Raw genomic sequence first — 21,088 nt, 5'->3', positions numbered from 1 at the left:
TCTACCGTATTGACTGTTTACACTGCAGTCTCCTCTGCATTAGCAAGGTAAAATCCAGACTGGGTAACCAGCTTTGCAGAACACCTCCACTTTGACTGTAAGACTGAACCCAACCTACCAGTTGCTAGCCTTTCTAATAAACCCCCATGTTCCCATGCTGACATATCTGTTCTAGAACTGCTAAAGTTTTCCAGTGAAGCTCAAAGCTGGAGCATCTTATTTTCCTCTTAGGCATTTTACAGCCTTCATGACACAAAGTTGAATTCGACAACATCAGAGCATGAACTGTGTCTGACATATTGATTGCCTCCAGTCTCCTCATACCCTCTCCTCCAGTGTCTTGTGTGCAGGGGTTAGCTCCCAATGAAGCTGCCTATTTTCTGCAATTAACACATACTTTTCATTTATGCCAGTCCTCTATGACAATTTGTCCTCCCTTGCATTTTCGCTCTAAGCCACCTTTGCCATCCATTCTATTTGCTCCCCCTACGCCTGTCTCTATAGCAGTGTTTCATTATGTTTCCAGCTCTCTTTAAGCTCCAAAGATTGATATTGGACTTGAATCTTTAACTTTATTTCTCTCTCCACAGATGCTGCCAGACCTATAGAGTTTCTCCGGCACTTTTGATTTTAAAATCAGAGGTGGCCTTAGCTGTTATTAACACATTTGTAGCAAGGCCACAAGAGACGTAGTGAAATATTTAGAAATAAATATCATCTGGTTGCTCTTTTTTCACTGCATTCCTTAACATTGTCTTTAAAAACAGATTGCGTTGACACATTTTCTTCTGATTTCATCCTAGCAAAATTCAAATTGTCAGAAATATTTTCATGGCAACAAATAAACTGTAAGCTTCATTGTGGGAAAGCTGAAAAAGTCCCTGACTCTCTGTATGTGTTACAGTACAAAACACCTGGTAGATTGCTATATATAGTACAGTACACCTGGTTACCTAGAACTGGTAGTCTTGCTTATTTGGAATATTGAAATGTAAAATGCTTTAAACCATGAATATTACATTTTATACTGAAAGATAGCAATTGTTCCAAATACGTTGCAACTTTGGAAAGAAGGAAACAAGTGTTTTGAATGCATTTTTATTTCAAACTAATTGCCACAAATAAGTAAATCCACAGCCAGATTACCCAAATTCTTCCTCACTCCTACCAGAATGATCAGAGTGTCACCATCGTACCGTGAGGATTAATTGGAGACAGAATAACTACACCTCCAAAAGAGGTAGTCACACATTTGATACAATTATTGTTTCAGAGGTAGAGTATTGCATATTCAGTAACAAGTGGCAGACTGAAATCTAACCATTGTGTTTATATTTCTCTATATAGAAGAATAGATGTCTAGGAGTAAGTTTGGAGTCTAATTAATGACCCCATATAAGTTATGTACAGAATAACAGATACCCGGGACTGACCAATCTAGAAACTGATTGAGGGACTTGAAAGATTTTATGAATAATTGCAAGTGTTGAACTCAAACTAAATAACATTAGAACCAGTGAGAATGATGCTCAGATAATTCCCTGTGCCTCTTAAGAGTTTGTTTTCATTACATTTTCCAATTCAGAATAAATACATTGTAGTGTTTGTGCAAGTGATTGAATCATTTGCTTTTTCTGTGATGAGTTTCAGCACTGGTTATGACCTCAGCACTCTTTGCCATTGTTATTTTGCTGTCATTCGCTCTGAAGAAATTATGATTGCCACTTAATCTACACAAATTTATATTGTGACAATTTACAGTAAATTACCATTAAATAGTAAACTTGTATCATCCTCCATTCAAGTTACTAACCCAATTTGTAAAGATTGAATCTAACTTTGTGTAATCCCGATCCTTTTCAGAGATTCTGAACTTGTGTCTGAGATGGAGATCAGATACCAGCCTAAAGAGCTTCATAAAGTATTTCCTTCCCATGATCTAATTGCGCCACATTCTGAACAGGATGCAAAATCTTTGTTGGTTTTCTTTCCAGGGTCAGGTGAAGAAATTGGAAGCCCTATACCGCTAAACAATTAAACAGATTTCAGCCATACAGCATTGAGCTACAAACAAGTGAACTCTACATGGCCAGATAGGATACAGCAGCTGTCATTCATCATCTTCTGCATCTGCTGGTGAAAGATCTCCATCATCCTCGATAGCAATGTCTTCCTCCTCTGGGTTTCTGAAGAGAAAGTCAGCAGAGTTTCCAATTAGAAAAGTAACATACACAAACTTGTCCGATGTAACTACCAAACCTCTTCCAAATACATAATGAATTCCGAACCATGTGGATCAAACCATCCTCACTGAAGACTTAAAACCAGTGAAGGATACAATGGTTACATCCGATCAAAAGACCTAAGTTAGACTGGTAACATCCCTAGAGAATCTCTCAATAGTTTTGTTAGAAACTCCTGGATAAATGCAAAAAGAGAAACTTTTGCTGCTTGAGAGGGAAATTGCAGCAAGGGTGTATAACCTTAAAAATCTCTGATGTGGAAATGCCAGTGTTGGACTGAGATGGACAAGGTCAGAATGCACACGACACCTAACGAAGGGACTGTGCTCCGAAAGCCTATAATTTCAAATAAACCTGTTGGACTGTGACCTGGTGTCATGTGACTTCTGCCCTTAAAAACCTCTGCTAGTCTTTTTAGGGGAGACGTTAGGCAACACCTTGCCATAAAGTCGTCTCTCACAAAAAAAAAGCACTAGATGCAAACTCAATTAATATGGAGGGATTTTTGCTAGACATGGATATAAAGGAGCAAAGATGAACAGGGTCGAGATAAGATCAGCTGTAATCACATTGGAAAAGTGTAAGGGGTGAATAGCCAACTCCTGTTTTAGGTGGACAACATATCAGGTGATCATCCACTGAAGTTTTGGAAGCCAAACATGATAACCCATAAGGAAATTTGCAGCATATATCCTTAAAAGAAATGCAAATGGAGGCAGAGCCACATACAAGCAACAAAAAGTAATTAAAATTGAACACTTGTCAATGAAAAGTAAAATCTGCAAGTGATATCTAACAGCAAAATATAACATATTTTTTATGAAATTCCTATATGGGTTATCTTATTGGAGACGTAGTAAATCTATTTAAAATAACTAATTAAAACAAACAGGAAACTCAATCCCAACAACAAAAAAAGGAATTCACGTCATTGATGAAGAAGCCCTTTGGATGCAAACCCACTGAAGACTCATTCAATCAAGACTAAATTCATTAGATCAAATCTCATCCTGTAGAGACTGAAGCTTAAACCCAAAATCAATCTCATTTAATGAAAAGTAAATTTAGTCATAAAGTGTAATACTTGACCAATAATACTAAATTCAATTAATTGAAGACTAATCACAAATACCTAATTACACTGATAGCAGACCAAAAGCTATTCAGTGAAAACTACTTTCTAATTGACTACAAACTGATTGAAGTCTAAGTATTATTTAATAAAGACCAATCCCCTCTCAGGCAAATTAGTCTACCTCCCAGTGTAACAGTGTCAGCAACTATCATCACATCAGGCTATCAGATTACTAGAATGGCAGCTGTCCAGCATACTTTTAATAGAAGAGATTACAAACAACTCACCTGTCCCTACACCGCACTAGGGCCAAAAAAGGTCATCATAATCTTTTTTTTTATGTAAAACTATTTTAGAGTTTCTCTACCTGCCAACAGAAGGATTATCTGTTTTTAAAAAAAGGTTCTTACTTGATACTTTCTATCGAAGGAATCCCACAGCAAGGGGACCAGAGAGATGGGAAAAAAGAAACAAATACAGGGATTAATGCAGGTCCAATAATAGTAGAGTGAGTAGATATGCACAGAAACACAAACACTGAGATACTGACACATGAACACAAACAGAGATACACAGCTCCTGACTAGATTAGAACTGTAACTAAGAATTAGTGAATGGTGCCATGTTACTTGGGTGTGGCTAATATTACACTGAGCCTAACCCTTTCCAACACAGCCTGTCTGAAGCCCTGCCTGACAGATTTCACCACCCCTAATGTGGGTACGCCGAGATGAACTGCAGTTTACGTATGGCCATCTCATCTAGTACACAGTTTCCTATTCTGTTTGGCTCAGTGCGACACCAGGGAAAAGTCTTTGGGGAACACATAAAAGACAAATAACAATCTAACCTGTGAATGAAGGTCCACAAGGGACTATTCTGTGCTTCCATTCATTCCCAGTGGGGAAAATAGTATTTGCAGATAAAACGATAGAGTGTTTACAATAGTGACACTTTGACTTTCTGACCTGTCAACTTTGAAAGCATGACTTCCAAATCATAATACAGGATGTCATAATTAACCTAGTGTTCCTAATAATTACATATCCAAAGCACCTGATGTTTCTATCCCATTCCCATTATAGAACTCCACCCATCCATTCCCAAACACTTCCAAAATGCAGTGTCCATTGTTATACTTGAGGCTTCTACTACATAGAGAAATTCTGATAAATATTAGAACATGAATAACATTACTAACCTTTATAGTTTAGGTTCTATCTGTTTTATTTAAAACATTTCATTGAATTGTTTGATTATTGTATTTGTAGGGTCCTTACAGAGCTACCTGAACTGTTGACTACTATCATAATAGATCATAGAATCCCTACCGTGTGGAAACAGGCCCTTCAGCCCAACAAGTCCACACTGACCCTCAGAACATCCCACTCAGACCCATCCCCCTATAGCCCCCCCAGTCTACACATCCCTGGACACTACGGGCAAATTAGCATGGCCAATCCACCTAGCCTGTACAACTTTAAACTGTGGGAGGAAACCGGAGCACCCAGAGGAAACACACACAGACACAGGGAGAATGTGCAAACTCCACACAGACAGTGGCCTGAGGGTAGAATTGAACCCAGGTCCCTGACGCTGTGAGGCAGCAATGCTAACCACTGAGCCACTGTGCCACCTATAGATGCCACCCTCTCATATGATAATGGGGCAACTCAGTCCCACCCCTATTATAATGACATATAATCCTCAATTGGTTCCTCAATTGGCCAATTGCTCTTCATTCCATTCTAACCCAAATGATTCTCGCTAAATTCCCAAAGCATTGTTTTCAATGTGCTTGGGAATGTACCTATATCGGAGTGGAGTAATGGACTGGGGTGGGAGGGAGGGTTGATGTCATAAAAACTGCTGCTGGGATCTAACCTGAGACTAGAAGGACTGCAGAGGTCCCAGGACCAACCTGAAAAAGGAAGGTTGGCGCAACTAACCATTTCATTAATTTCTCTCACTAAATCAGGTTTTAGGGATCTTACACTACAGCCTTTCAGTGTTAGTCAGAAGGCTTAGGCCTCCAATTGGCACTTCCTGTTTCCATTCCTATTCCTAGTGCAAGACCCTGCCATATGAGCAGCTCTGGATAGGGTTAATGTTTAGCAAACTAGAGAAATATCCATCAGAAGCTAGATTCCACAATATCTTACTGGCAGGCAAAACTTACCAGGGTTTGGATGCATGAGCAGGAAAGGTATTTCCACTGTGGCATCACTACAGGAAGAAAAGGTATCAACAAATGAGTCTTTAAAATATTACTCAATTGCAATGTCATAAACACTAGTGACTTGCAATGGCTTCAACCAGATTTATTGGGGTACAAATTTCCACTCTTCACTAAAGGATTCATGTTTAACAATCTCCCAAAAAACTTCATAACCAATGAAATATTTTCAAAATTTAGTCACTGTTATAATGTAGGAAATGCTGCAGCTAAATTGTACACAGCGGACATTAACGGACTGCATTAAATGGCTAGGCAATCTGGATTTTTGTGGTGTTGAACGAGAGCAGACTTTTAATAAGGCAATCGAATGAACTCTTCTACACTTCTTCAATCAGTTCCATGGGTTATTTTTCATTTACTTGGCTGTTTAACAGCTTAACTCAAAGGCTGATCCTCTGATAATGCAGCACTCACTCTGTGGCACTGGATTATGTGCTTAAGAGGGTCATTTTTACCTTCACGATTGAGGACAAAAAATCAGGCAGGTTTTACAAGGGCAGGAGATTCAATCTGGGCAGATAACCATCTGGGTCGGTATGCTTGAGGACAGGCGGCCTTGCGAAATAATAGGGGTGCTGCCTGCTCACTTCCTTTCTGCTTGCCCAGTCTCCCATTTTAGCCCACCCTGAGACATTCAAGGCCAATCATTGGCTAATTAAGTGCCTCATTCCATCTCCCCTGATTTTTGACCCTTGGGTAGCCGAGTAATTTTTATCATGCGAGTTGGTTACAGGCAAGCAGGGAATGGGGAGAGACATCATTTGGGAGTCCCCTGTGCCCATTGGAATCACACCCCAGTCTCACACTGCCTCAATCCATACTTTCCTTTAACTTTTCTCACAGGTTTCTCAAATCAGTGCCCCACCACCACCCACCCCCAACACCCACCCCCCCTCCCCACTGCTGGATTCTGGCAGCCAAGGCTCAGTGATCTCCTGTAGTAACCTTGAAACCAGCTCCACAACCTGTTGGCACGATATAGACCCTGGACAGATTCGATGGCAGCTCTGTGAGGTGCAAGTCCTCCATGAGAGCTTAAGTCTCAAGGTGGGGCAATTAACTCTGTTCCCAGCATAAAATGGCTGTGAGACCATTGACTGTTCAATGGTTGCGTTCCTGATATGGGAATGGGGTGGCACATGAGATATAGCACCCCATAAATAACAGCCTCAAATCTCTAGAGTGAGGTAGAGTGAACTCAACCTTCTGGCTCAGAGACAAAACTACTAGCACTGCTTTAAATTACTTATTTAACAATACTACTTGCCAAATAGGGGCCAACTATTTCCAACACAGTCTAGACACTGACTGAGACCTGAAGCCCTGTCCAATAGATTGCACTATCCCTAATGTGGCAAAGGCATTCTGAACACTGGCACCCAACAGACGTCATTGTCACATGGTCAGCAAAGACTTTGTTCCAGTGACTGTCTGTCCAGGAAATGTCTGATGATCCCATCTGACAGTGATATAGTTACAGGGAAATGCAGTGAGTAGCAGATATGAGAAATAATATATGTATATGTGTGTTATCCATTATCACCTCTTCCTCACTATGTGCTTCTAGTTCCTCTGTGTCCTGGACATTTCTTGTAATGTTGGCCGATAGCTATTACTCACATCAGCTGAGAATAGATAGCTCCAATAATGGGTTAGCACTAGCTCAGGAATGTGACCTTAATATGCTCCAACTGTTGCAAAAACATCTACTATTCTATTTTTGCAAGGTGATAACTAAAACAAATTATTTTGATTTTCTGGACCAGTCAGGATATCAAATACTTAGGAAGATTACATTTTCCCCCAGTTAAATGCATTCATTTCCATGTCAGAGTGAAGCTTTTCTATTTGGTAAAGGTTTTAATTAATTATAGAATGGCAATTGACAATACTTCACCTGGCTGTTAGATCACCCAACACACTGCAAGAAAGGAAAAACAGGAAAGTTAATATTTTGCACAAGTTTTTAATATATTTGAATTTATTCTTTTACAGAGGGTGAAGAATGTAGGGAATAGATTGCCGAAGCACACAATGGAGGGTGAATGATACCAAGAGGGTCCATGGAATTTTTTGATGGAAGGAGGAATTGAGAGACAGATGAGGCAGGAAATTGTGTAATTTAATGAAATGCAAAATAACCTGTTGGATCATAATAGACACCTTTGGTCCTGGGGAATCCTCTGTATCTGTGTGGCTATCAATAAATTTGGGTAATTAAAGTAATTTATTTGAAGGCAGGATATTAATATAGTGAAACAAAGTTTTACTTTATTCCACTGAAATATTTTTTGTAGTGTGGTCAATATCATAATGACTTATTGGAAATAATGAAAACCAATGTACATACAGAGAGGTCCCATGAGAAGGAACAAAATAATGACCATAAACCAACTTTTAATTATGTTAGTTAAAGCTTGAACTCCTTTTTGCTTTTCTTTAAACAGTTTATCGAGATTAGTTACATCCACCTGAGAGAAGGGTAGCGCCTGATTTTGAACACTTATCCTACATTGAAGTGTCTACCTAGAATAAGTGATCAAGTTTCTGAAGCTGGTCTTGAACATAGGATCATCCAAGTCAAAGACAAAAGTGTGACCAAGTCTGATACCTTAGGAAGCAGTGACTATAGATTAATTGGATTCACACTGAGACTCAAATGTTCTATCCAGAAAGAGGTTCAGTCTCTTCCTGTCTGGGGATTTCAACCAGTTCTGATATCTCTTAGCAGCTGTAAACATAACAAACACAACTATTTGTCAATCAAAATAAGAGCCTGAACTTGGGCACAGGTAGGGTTCTAAATAACACCACTCCATCTAGATATTTCAGTGCAAAATGTGCATGGAATTTGGTGTGAATTGAATTAAGCACTTGTGCACATCACTTACCCAGGGATCATTAAACTGACTTTCACTTTATAGGACACCAACATCCCCTGAACTTCCCGGTCAGTCCCTTCCTTTAAACTGAAACAGAGAAAAGACAGATTAATCTGGTGTTTTTCTGGTGTTACTGTGGTATTACACTCCATATCAGCAAGGCTTTCCATCAATCCCAGATTCTCAAACAATCTAGCTCTCCGTATCTCCTTCAATCATTTCTTTCTACTTCAATTTTCTCAAATCCATGCTTCAGAGCAACCAAACACTACTCCATATTTTGTGTGATCTTCTCTTCTGATCTTCATGTTGTGCCACATGTTATAGATATTCATTTGATGTTCTGAATTATGGACCTTGATTCTCTGCCTGGTTTCCTAGGGTATGAACCTGGACCCTTCACCTGATATCCTGCAATATGGACCCTGGTGCTGAAGTCCATACATGTATCATCTATTATCACATTAGATGCCCAATGCTGAGAACTTCGAGCGTTTTTTTTAATGAGGTAGCTGACCAAGTTGAGCAGGGTCATGTGTGAATGTGGTGCACAAGAACCTCCAAAAGGCATTTGAGAAGGTGTTATATTGAAAAAAAAATGACAGCAAATTTGAAGTTCTTGCAGGGACAGTGGTAACATGGATATAAAGTTGACTAGGTGACAGAAGATGGTGCTCTAGGGACTGACTTAATGACCACTAATTTTCTTGATCTATATCAATGAACTATACCTTGGCAAGCAGAATACAATTTCAAGTTTTGTTGGTGACTGAAAACTTGGAAATACTGTAAACTGTGAGTAGCACAGGAATAAGCTTCAAGACTTTGACAGAATGGGTGGAAAAGTGGCAGGTGAAATTTAATCCAGTGTATTACGGAGTGATTTCATTTGGTAGGAAGAATGAGGAGACATCAAATAAGATGCAGATAACACAGTGTGGAGCTGGATGAACACAGCAGGCCAGGCAGCATCAGAGGAGCAGGAAAGCTGATGTTTCAGGTCGGGACCCTTCTTCAGAAATGGGGGAGGGGAAGGGGGCTCTGAAATAAATAGAGGGGGGGTTTGGGCTGGAAAAGGTAGGTGGGATGGTGATAGCAGGTAGGTAGTGGTGGGAATTGGTCAGTGATGTGGGAGGAGTGGATAGGTGGGAGAGAAGACGGACAAACCAAGGAGGCAGTGGGGGGTGGGGCGCTGGTCTTGAGATGAGGTTGGGGGTGGGGAGATTTTGAAGCTTGTAAAGTCTACATTGAGACCGTTGGGTTTTAGGGTTCCAAGGTGGAATATGAGGTGCTGTTCCTCCAGTTTCCGGGTGGCATCGTTGTGACTCTGGAGGAGGCCCAGGATGGACATGTTGTCCAGGGAGTGGGAGGGGGAGTTGAAATGGTTCGTGACCGGGAGGTGTTGTCATTTGTCACGAACCGAGCGCAGGTGCTCTACAAAGCGGTCTCTGAGCCTCCGCTTGGTCTCCCCAATGTAGAGGAGGCCACATCGGGAACCGCGGATACAATAGACCACATTAGCAGATGTGCAGGTGAACATCTGCCTGATGTGGAAGGCTTTTTTGTGGCCTGGGATGGAGATGTAGGGGCAGGTGTAGCACTTCCTGTCGTTGCGAGGAAAAGTGCCGGGGGTAGTGGGGCTAGTGGGGAGTGTGAAGCGGACGAGGGAGTCGCGGAGAGAGCGGTCCCTTCAGAAGGCAGATAAGGGTGGGGAGGGAAATATATCCTTCGTAGTGGTGTCAGATTGCAGGTGGCGGAAGTGGCGGAGAAAATATGATGCCGCATTCTGAAGGGCAGAAGGGCTATGATCTTATCGAATGACAGAGCAAGCTCAAAGGGTTGAAGAGCAGAATGGCCTAATGTCTTACTCCTGAGCCTAATTCCCATGTTCTTATGACCTGAGGATATATGTATACAAATTATTGGAGGAGGCAGGGCAAGTTGAGAAAACAGTTAATGAAGTATAGACCAGGAGGTGTCAGGAAATAGTGAATAGAGAAAACTGACTCCTATTAGTAAAAGGGTTGACCACCAGAGGATTTTGATTTAAAGTGATTAAAAAGCAATAATGACATGTGGAAAAATGTCTTTTCCCAGCAAGTGCTTTGGATGCGGAATGTACCAACTGTGCCAGAGTCAGATTGAATTGAGGCTTTCAAATGAGAATTGGAGAATTTTCCAAAGCAAAAATATTTGCAGGACAACAGGGGGCAGGCACTGAGTGGGACTCGGTGAGCTTTTCTTTCAGAAATCCAGCACAGATTTGACAGCTGGCCTCTTTCTGTGCTGTAACCAATCTGAGTTTGTATAATTCTACGAAAGTATTTTCACCTCTGTTGCTCTGCCCGTGTCCTCGCTGTTGTTTGTCAGACGGTCAGCACAACTGTTACCAACCAGACCAAGATGGTGCAGTCTGAAGCTAATACGTCCTTCTTCCGCCAGCCCGCCTCCCTCCGTTCAGTCTTTCTCTCCTCCCCAACTCCCTTTCTCCCATAACGCTGTCCATTCCTTTCTCCCTCTCAGATTCCATCACCTTCCCTTCCCCCAAGTCAAACCTGATTCCCTTACATTGTGGAAGAAGCCAGGTTTGTGTCCTCCTGCTTGATTCTACCATCGAGGGCAATACCATGCTTGTCACGGTTGTTGGCCATTAATGGCAAGAGCGTGTAGGTCTTCGTGAACTTGGAACCTGAAGCAATCAGGTCACTAGCAAAGATAGAACATTGATATTTAACAACGCAATCCAATCAAACGTAACCAAACATCTTCCATCCAACAACACATCCAGCCAGTAGCTTCCTGCCTACTACCTGAGGGACCCTGACCGCCCTGAGTTTATTGAGAAGGGGCTCCTGCACGACCTGTTGGACACTAGTGTTATTTCACCAGAGGTTATAAGAGTTCTTGACTTAACAACTTCCAGTCTCAGCCTCAAACCCAGACGGATCAGAAAAATTCCCGCTCTCCATGATTTCCTCCTTCTGCTCAGACATCAAAGATCTTAAACTGAAAAAGTTCAGAAGACCAGGGTCATGCACCATAGAAACAGGCCCTTCGGCCCACCATGTCTATGCCGGCCAACAAACATTAAAACTCACTAATCCCATTTACCTGCACCAGCATAACCTACTATGACCTGGCATTTTAAGTGCTCACCCAAATCCTTCTTAAATGTTGCGAGCATATCTGCCTCTACGACCTTCTCAGGCAGCACATTCCATATTTCTACCACCCTGTGAGTGAGAGTTTTTTTCTTCAGATCTCTTGTAAGCCATTTGCTCCTCACCTTAAACCTGAGCCCTCTGGTCTCAGACACGTCTGCCATGGGGAAGCGATTCTCGTGATCTAACTTTTGCATCAAAATCTAAAAATAACAGAAAGTGATTCATACCAGCAACCTGGTATTCCATTGTAATAAAACTAAATTACCCATTCAACTGTCTTCAATTCCTGATGATCACCAAGGAAAGAAAGAAATGTGTCCAGTGGAAAACAATTGTGGTCGCCATAATATGCCCAGACTTTGTATTTTTCCCTGCACTGTGGGCAAATGGTGACAATCTGTGTTCTTCGGTGATAGGGAATGTTGATCTTGGAATTGGACTGTAAAAGTAGGATGCACTGAATCCTGTCAAAAGGAACACAGCCTCCCCACAATATGCAGGACTGATGGAGTTAAAAGTGGGATTTTTTTTATATTTGTGAGTTGTGACAATGCTGTTGGTGGGCTGTGCAGAGCATCTCAGCCTAACCTGAGTGTGTAGAGATCAGCTGATGAGGGGCGAGATCCCTGGCTATTTATCTCCTCCCCAGTGCATGGGACTAGAGGCTAATTTGCCTGACTAAATAAATACAGATGACATCCTGGGGTTAAATTTCTGTGGGGTTTCTCCCAATCTTACTTCAGCAGAAAATCCTGAGAACGAACGGTGTTGCTCAATAGTCCATGAAACTCAGATCAGCCATCAGCACCGTAGCAACAGAAGCTGACCAATCAGACCTAAAGCCACTTCTACCACCCAATTAGATCATTCTCAGCCCCATTTTCCCATCATTGCTACATATCCCTTAATATCTTTGGCTAACAAAAATAAAACAAACATATCAATTTCAAACATTTAATTTGATCCCAGCCTTTTGATGAAGAGAGTTCCAGATTTGCAACATTCTTTACGGAAGAAAGTCTTTCCCAATTGGCTAAGCTCTCAATCTAAGATTATGGCCACTTCATTCTGGATTCCAAATTCGATAGAAATAGCTACTAGCAAATATAGTGAGTACAAGTAAATACATTTGAGTGAACACAGTTCCCATTATAATTTCACAGGCCATCCTCTTTCGACCCTCACTTCTTGCTTCCAGTCAGCAATAGGGAGAACATCTCTAGAAATATAATGCCTTACTATCCCACGTCCCTTTGCTTTATGTTGTCTCAAGTGGAGCTGGCAACAGTTGAAGTGAAATTTTGGTTTGGTCTGTTACTGCCATTCTGTGCTGCTTCAGCCATTCCGCACTGGCCCATCAATTCAAAGAGCTATTGCTGAACTGCAGAGACCTTATTCCATTCTCATCACCCAAACATTCTTGGAGAACCAAACCCACACCACAGGTTTCAGCCTCGGTAGAGGGCTCCAGTCATTGTATTAGACACCAGCCACTCTATAGACTGTAACATCCTGCAGAGACTAGACTGCCCAATAGAGTTCAGGTCCTTATGCATGTTTCTTATCATCCTTAGTCCTTCAGGGAGGCTCGTCTAATGACAACAAAGTGCGGTACTTACTTTGCTTCCTCCACAGCAACTTCCTCGGTGTAAGTATCATTCGAGTACAACACGACATTAGTCACTTGTTCAACTGAGAACAAAGGAAAGAATTTCAGGCCAACTAAACACGCAGTACTTGCTGTTGGAAAAATCATTCATAATCCGAGACAAATGGCGTTCGAGTGAGTTAAAATTGGGCCCTTTGGGAAACTTCAAAATTAGCTAAGTACCCAAGACTAGGGGTACAGTGGCAACATATGAAGAGATATAATTTAATCTGCAGAATGGGTACACAATTGAAAAAGGAACTTTAGGTAAATGCGGGGTAGTACACTTCATTAGAAAGTATGAGGAGAACACATACTGCTCAGATATTAAGAATCTAAATGGGCTTGAGGTGCAGAGAGACCTGGAATATAGATACACAAATCCTTAAAGGAAGTGATGCGGATTAATAAAGCCATTAAAAAATAACACTGAGGCTCTTATTTTCTTGACAAATTGATTAAAAAAATCTGGGAAAAGTTATTTTAACCTTATAAAGAAATTTTGTTAGACCTCACCTTGCAAACTGTGAGCAGTTTTCTACAAAAATTATGTCATGTTTTGGGAAAAGATACAAAAAAATGAGAGGAAGAAAGAACAATTCACATTTAAACGGCACCTTTTCCAACCTCAGGACATTCCAAAGGATTCTTCAGTCAATGAAGTACTTTTGGAAGTGTAGTCATTGTCACAACGTAGGAAAGAAGACAGCAATTTGCACCCACCAACAGCAAGTGTAACAATGACTAGAAAACCTTTATAAGTGATGTTGATTGAAGATTGCCCATGGAACAGGGATAACTCTCCAACTCTTTTTGAATTAATCCACTTGAGAAGGTAGAGTTTTAACACACAGTGATGAACTGTCCCATATTTTAAGGGAAAAGAATCACAATAAACGTAAAATATTAATTCGGTCTCTACCTCCACAGATGCTGCCCTTCCTGCAGATTTTCTCCAGCACATTCTGTTTTTTATTAATTCTGATTTCCAGCATCTGCAATACTTTGCTTTTACTTAACAGTCACCTGATAGTGTTTACTCACTAAAGGGTGATACTCTTTAATCAAAGGCTCATTTGTAAGCAGGCCAAGCAGCATCACAGGAGCAGAAAGGCTGACGTTTCAGGCCTTAGACCCTTCATCAGAAAGGGTCTAGGCCCGAAACGTCAGCCTCTCTGCTCCTATGATGCTGCTTGGCCTGCTGTGTTCATCCAGCCCTGCACCTTGTTGTCTCGGATTCTCCAGCATCTGCAGTTCCTACTATCGCTCATTTGTAAGTGCTGTTCACACAGGGATTCACAAATTTAAGCTGGTAACTCAAAGATCACTACTGAAGCACTGTTTGTTGTGATGATGCTATGGCTTTAATAGGTTATTTTGTCTTTTTTTTGTTGAAGGAACGGTTTAAGGTAGAGGTGAGGAGCAGTCTACCAGAACCACTACAGTAAACAGCTTGTGAGGCCTTGGTTTTGTTTTGAAGTTGGAACAACCAGAAGCAGTCTGAAGGGGTGGGGTTAAACTCTCACAGAAACAGGATTTTCAGTTTTTTCAGCAGCAGTTGTTCCTGGGGTCTCAAGAGGGTTAAAAGGCAGTGAATTTTTCCCAACTGCTACACTCTCTCTGAGTCTTCTCTGGATGCTTTTCCTTTTGGGCTGCTGGAGTTTGCATGTGAGACAACATGTTTTCTAAATTTGCCTTTTGCCAAGGGTGTGTTTTGGGATGTTATAAGCACATAAGAACTAAGAACTAGGAGCAGGAGTAGGCCATCTGGCCCCTCGAGCCTGCCCCGCCATTTAATAAGATCATGGCTGATCTTTTTGAGACTCAGCTCCACTTACCCGCCCACTCACCATAACCCTTAATTCCTTTACTGTTCAAAAATTTATGTAGCCTTGCCTTAAAAACATTCAGCGAGGTAGCTTCAACCGCTTCACTGGGCAGGGAATTCCACAGATTCACAACCCTTTGGGTGAAGAAGTTCCCCGACCTCAGTCCTACATCTGCTTCCCTTTATTTTGAGGCGATGCCCTCTAGTCCTAGTTTCACCTGCTAGCGGAAACAACCTCCCTGCCTCCACTTTATCTATTCCCTTCATAATCTTAAATGTTTCTATAAGATCTCCCCTCATTCTTCTGAATTCCAATGAGTATAATCCCAGCCTACTCAGTATCTCCTCATAATCCAACCCTCTCAAATCTGGAATCAACCGAGTGAATCCCCTCTGCAGCCCCTCCAGTGCTAGTATATCTCTTCTCAAGTAAGGAGACCAAAACTGCACACAGTACTCCAGGTGTGGCCTCACCAGGACCCTATACAGCTGCAGCATAGCCTCCCTGTTTTTAAACTCCATCCCTCTCGCAATGACAGACAAAATTTCATTTGCCTTTTTAATTACCTGCTGCACCTACTTTTAGTGAGTCATGCACAAGGACACCCAAGTCCCTCTGCACAGCAGCGTACAGCAATTTTTTACCATTTGAAACATAGTCCATTTTGCTGTTATTCCTACCAAAATGGATGATCTCACACTTATCAACATTGTACTCCATCTGCCAGACCTTTGCCCACTCACTTAGACTATCTATATCCCTCTGCAGACTTTCAGTGTCTTCTGCACACTTTGCTCTACCACTCACCTTAGTGTCATCTGCAAATTTTGACACATCACACTTAGTCCCCAACTCCAAATCATCTATGTAAATTGTAAACAATTGAGGTCCCAACACTGATCCCTGAGGCACACCACTAGCCACTGACCGCCAACCAGAAAAACACCCATTTACCCCTACTCTTTGCTTTCTACTGGTCAACCAATCTTCTATCCATGCCAATACATTACCTGTAATACCGTGCAACTTTATCTTATGTAGCAGCCTTTGGTGTGGCACCTTATCAAATGCCTTCTGGAAATCCAGATACACCACATCCACAGGTTCCCCATTGTCCACCATGCAAGTAATGTCCTCAAAGAATTCCACCAAATTTGTTAAACATGACCTACCCTTCATGAACCCATGCTGGGTGTTCCCAATGGGACAATTTATATCCAGATGTCTTGCTATTTCTTCCTTAATGATAGATTCAAGCATTTTCCCCACTACCGAAGTTAAGCTAACTGGCCTATAGTTACCTGCTTTTTGTCTACTTCCTTTTTTAAACAGTGGCGTCACATTGGCTGTTTTCCAATCTGTGGGAACCACCCCAGAGTCCAGTGAATTTTGGTAAATAATTACTAATGCATTTGCTATTTCCCCCATCACCTCTTTTAGTACCCTGGGATACATTTCATCAGGGCCAGGAGACTTGTCTACCTTTAGCCCCATTAGCTTGCCCAGCATTGCCTCCTTAGTGATAATGATAGTTTCTAGGTCCTCACCTGCTATAACCTTCTTGCCATTAGTTTGCGGCATGTTATTTGTGTCTTCCACTGTGAAGACCGACACGAAATAACTGTTTAATGTCTCGGCTATTTCCTCATTCTCAGTTATTAAATTGGCCTTCTCATCCTCTAAAGGACCAATGTTTACCTTCGCCACTCTTTTACCATTTACATATTTATAGAAACTTATGCTGCCTGTTTTTATATTCTGAGCTAGTTTACTCTCCTAATCTATCTTACTTTTCTTTATAACTTTTTTTGTGGCTTTCTTTAAAGATTTCCCAATCTACTAGTTTCCGACTACTCTTTGCTTTATTGTATGTGTTTTTTTTATTGCATTGAAACAGTTACTGTTTAGTAGTAAAATGATCTATTATTCTGTTAAGATTTCCAATTGAGTTGTTATTTCCAAGTTCCTGTTTCTCTTGCTTTATTTTAATTGCAGTGTTTGAATAAGTTGTCTTTTGCCTAATATTACGTAGTTTGACCAATCAAATTGCATCTGGATCATAGCACCTCATATTTACCTTTAAAGTAAGAATAAGTTAAAGTCTAGGGTACCTTCTTAATATATTGTGAGAGGGTCCGGTCTGGTCCATAATATCACTCAGAGACTCAACACTTAACATTGATGCTTCAGACACATCATTATCATTAAATTTAAGAGGTTAAATGTTGCTTAGCTTCTACATGCAATCTGATTTCTTGCTAAACCATATTTCAAAATTGAACATGAGATAACACAGTGTGGAGCCGGAGGAACACAGGCAGCATCAGAGGAGCAGGAAATGTTCCTCCGGCTCCTCACTGTGTTATCTCTGACTCCAGCATCTGCAGTTCTTACTATCTCTTTCAAAAATTGAACAAACATTTACCTTTATGCAACCATTTTGAAGTCAGTGAGAGGGATTAGTAAAATCAGAGTGGAAGCAATGGGGTAATACAGCAGTTTTTAGAAATGTGTTTTTGGGGCAGGGTCAATACTCAGCTCACTGCTGCTTTAGGAAGGTGGTCGTCATTTCTTTTTGAACCTAGCGTTGTTCCTATTACTGAGAGGCTCAATTGACAAGCTGTTGTAAAGTGTTAAGAGTCAACCCTGTGTAGAGGCTCTGGAGTTTCATGTAGGCTGGACCAGACAAAAAATAAATGAAGGGCCAATTCTCTTCCCCAGGGAGACAGAAATTTAGAGGTTTCCACAGTCACTTTTCTGGTGACCAGAGTAATCCAATGTTATCAAGCTCAATTTTACAAACTTGTTCTTGTGGAATTTGAACTCAGGACCTCCAGATTGTTAGTCCATAAACCTACCAGCCCCACCATACCTGATAGTTTGACATTCTTCACATCCTTGTTAGAATTATTAGTCGCTTCAATACTGACATTGATAGGATCTCCATGGTAGTAAACCTGAGGAAGGAACAGAATAATTAGCTCAAACTATTCCCTTTGGTTTCAGTGTTCTGCCTCTCACGAAAGCACCAACTCTTTCCAAGAACCTAGCCACTCAGATACTGCCTGCTCTTTTCTAGGACCTCATCCAAGTCTTTCATATCTAAGGCTTAGCAAGTATCCTTAGGCTATTCAACTTGGTTTATAATCTTGAGGTTTATAATCACTGCTAGCAAGAATCATTGGATAGTGACTGGTAATCAAGTTGATTTCTTCCCTCTACAACACATCAGTTGTTGCAACCCAAACATTGCTCCAGCTGAGATCAATGAACCTTGTTGCACATCACAGATCTCTTATAAATCAGTTAGGATTGGATTTAGAAATCAAACTATTGAGGCCATACATGGTCATTGAAGTGGTTGCCTATACCAGTTTGTCAGGGCAGCTTTCTTAAGGAGATGAGGAATGGAGTGAATTAATGCAGTATACAGAATAAGAGGATAGGATATGTTAGAGGACTGCTGTTATATCAATGGGGCCTAAGTATTAACGTGTAAATAGAGATGAGGAGAAGCAGCCTTCTAATGACAGACAGATGGATGCAATGGGTTTTCTCCTGTTTAAAATAAAGGTCAGCCCTTTCTGTCATGCTTGTTGCAAATACACTATCAAGACAAAACCTTGGCTTGGCGCAAACTTGATACTAAAATTGTAAGGCAAAGGCCCTTGCATGGAGCAGCCGGCTGTCCAAGGAACCCAGAGGAAAACAGCAACAATTTTACAATACATTCACTGTAAGTGAGATATCAGCCATGATATGACTTCAAAATATTGTCTCACTCAAAGAGCAAGCAAAATGACTGTTGCAAACTATCACTCTGAAGGAATAAAGACAGTATTCTTCAAGTTAAAGCTGAGCTAATTTGGGGGGAGTGTCAAAGGAGCGTCATTATGTGTCTAATCCACTCCAATCAGGTGTTCCTCACCATCTCGTCCATCAGAAAGCATGCCACCTCTTGCATTTTTCTACTGTCTAACAATCAAAAAGAGTTAACACGTAAATTTTGGGGTGTTAAAGAAATATGCATCGTACAAGACTTCTAAAATTAAATACCAGCACTGAGGTGAAAGGAGGTGAACATCCTAGTTAGCTGAGATTTGGCATAACGTTCCTAAAGGCTGCAAGTTCTGAGTCCATCTTAGCATTCAATAAATACCTGGCAATCATTGATTTGGGAAATCTCTGACTCTTTTAGCTGTCAGGGAGGAGTATACACTGACAAGGACAGAGCAGTAAGGGTCAGGTATAATGCTGTAAAGATGGCCAGGTCTTTCAGACAGTACGGTTTCACTTGGCCTCATGGACAAATGCAGAAATATAACTCAAAAAGATGTTAATTTAAACCATGGGCAAAGCATACCCATTATTTTCCATTATAACATAGAGAAAGTTAAACATATTAAACTCTACATCTGATCAAAACAATCATTTTGTATTTTGACTTGCTGTGAAAGTAAGAGGGACAGTAAAAATGATAAGATTGAAGCAATGCACTTCAAAGACACACAGAGTGGGGAGAAATCAGAACAAACAGAATTCAATGTGAGACAAATATGAGATCATCGACTTCAGACTCAAGAAATCAGCTTATTTTCCAAATAGTGAGTAATCTTTAGTGGAGTGAAGAGATTTGGGAATCCAAACAAGGTATTGAAAGCTAATCAATAGATTTGAAAGCCATCAAAAAACTTGATGGAACGTTAAGGAAGCTGATTTATGAACAGGAGGAAGTTACTCCTCAAGATGTATAAAGGTATGGTCAGATCCTGTCTAAAATATTGTATTCAATTCTGGGCATGGTACTTAGGGGAAGTGCATTTGGAGGGGTGTTCAACACAAATTCACCAGAATGATACTAAAGTTTAAAGGTTTAAGTTATGAAGACAGATTGTAAAAACTTGGATGGCTTGACGACATCTGAGCGTACAAATTTGGAACAGGAGAAGGCCATTCGGTCCCTTGAGCCTATTCTGCTACTTGATAAGATTAGCCATGTTTCCTCTCAATCCAGCATCTATCCATCTCAGCTTTAAAACATTCAATGATGCAATCTCGACTACTCTCTATGGAAGAGAATTCAACAAACTAACAAAACTCTGAGAGAGAAAGAGATCCTGCATTTCTGTCTTAAAAGGTTTTAAACTGCATTCTCCTCGTACTGATCTTCCTCACAAGTGGAAACAGTTTTTTTCAGTATCCATCCTGTCAAGTCTCCTTGGGACCTGAAATGTTTTGGTAAGATCGCCTTTCATTCTTCTAAACTCCAATGAATGCAAGACCAACCTTTCCTCATAAGATAGCTCTGCCATTCCAGGAATCAATCGAGTGAACCTTATCTGAATTGCTGCCAATGCACTTGTATCCTTGCTTAAATAAGGAGACCAAAACTGTATACAATACTCCAGATGGTCTCGCCAATGCCCTGTATAGCTGTGGTACTTGTAGATTCAATTCCTTTTTCAATAAATGGCAATATTCCATTTGACTTCCGAATCAGTTGCTGTAACTGCAAATTATGTGATTCATGTACTGGAACCTCTTTAAGTCAGAGCTCTACAATTACTCTCCATTGAAACAATATTCTGCCCTTCTATTCTTCCTGCCAAAGACAGTGAGATATAGGGTTGTCTGGTAGATAAATGATGAAAAAAGGACCTAATTTTCAAACTAGTGCTGAGTTACATTCAAGTAAAATTACGATTTGCCTTTTGCACACAAAGGGTAGTAGGAACTGGAGCTTGCTGGAATGAGAAAAATTGAAGTTTTTAAGACTGACATGGATTTTATTTTAAGGAATTGTCATTGAGGGATATGGAGCAAAGGCCGATCAATGAGGTTGAGTTGCAGATTAACCACGATCAAATAGAATAACAGAGCAGACTCGAGAGGGTGAATGATCTATTCCTGTCCTTATCTTCCCTTTGATGACAAAGTTCAAGTTCTTCACCATTGTTCAGTTAGTAACTCCTGTTCGGTGTCCCCTCACCTCTTTATCGAGACTCGCT

The 21,088-nt window shown here is 40.8% G+C and overlaps 1 protein-coding gene across 1 annotated transcript in view; it reads right to left on the bottom strand.

Moving 5' to 3' along the window:
• Positions 1 to 1,120: 1,120 nt before the first annotated feature.
• The window catches only part of LOC109913602 (S-arrestin-like), a 25,319-nt gene continuing 5,351 nt past the window's right edge, over positions 1,121 to 21,088 (bottom strand). The window contains exons 2-10 of the mRNA XM_048604132.1: positions 21,070 to 21,086; positions 17,953 to 18,037; positions 13,223 to 13,295; positions 11,008 to 11,145; positions 8,449 to 8,526; positions 7,455 to 7,478; positions 5,498 to 5,544; positions 3,729 to 3,738; positions 1,121 to 2,186 (exon numbers count right to left, since the gene is read on the bottom strand). Of these exons, the coding sequence (XP_048460089.1) occupies positions 2,111 to 2,186; positions 3,729 to 3,738; positions 5,498 to 5,544; positions 7,455 to 7,478; positions 8,449 to 8,526; positions 11,008 to 11,145; positions 13,223 to 13,295; positions 17,953 to 18,037; positions 21,070 to 21,086 (548 nt within the window). The 3' untranslated portion in view covers positions 1,121 to 2,110. The remainder of the gene's footprint in view (positions 2,187 to 3,728; positions 3,739 to 5,497; positions 5,545 to 7,454; positions 7,479 to 8,448; positions 8,527 to 11,007; positions 11,146 to 13,222; positions 13,296 to 17,952; positions 18,038 to 21,069; positions 21,087 to 21,088) is intronic.

Source organism: Rhincodon typus, chromosome 13 (genome assembly GCF_021869965.1).
Source record: "Rhincodon typus isolate 14 chromosome 13, sRhiTyp1.1, whole genome shotgun sequence".
Taxonomy (NCBI): domain Eukaryota; kingdom Metazoa; phylum Chordata; class Chondrichthyes; order Orectolobiformes; family Rhincodontidae; genus Rhincodon; species Rhincodon typus.
The sequence above is the reverse complement of the archived record's forward strand: the minus strand, read 5'-3'. Positions and strand labels throughout refer to the sequence as shown.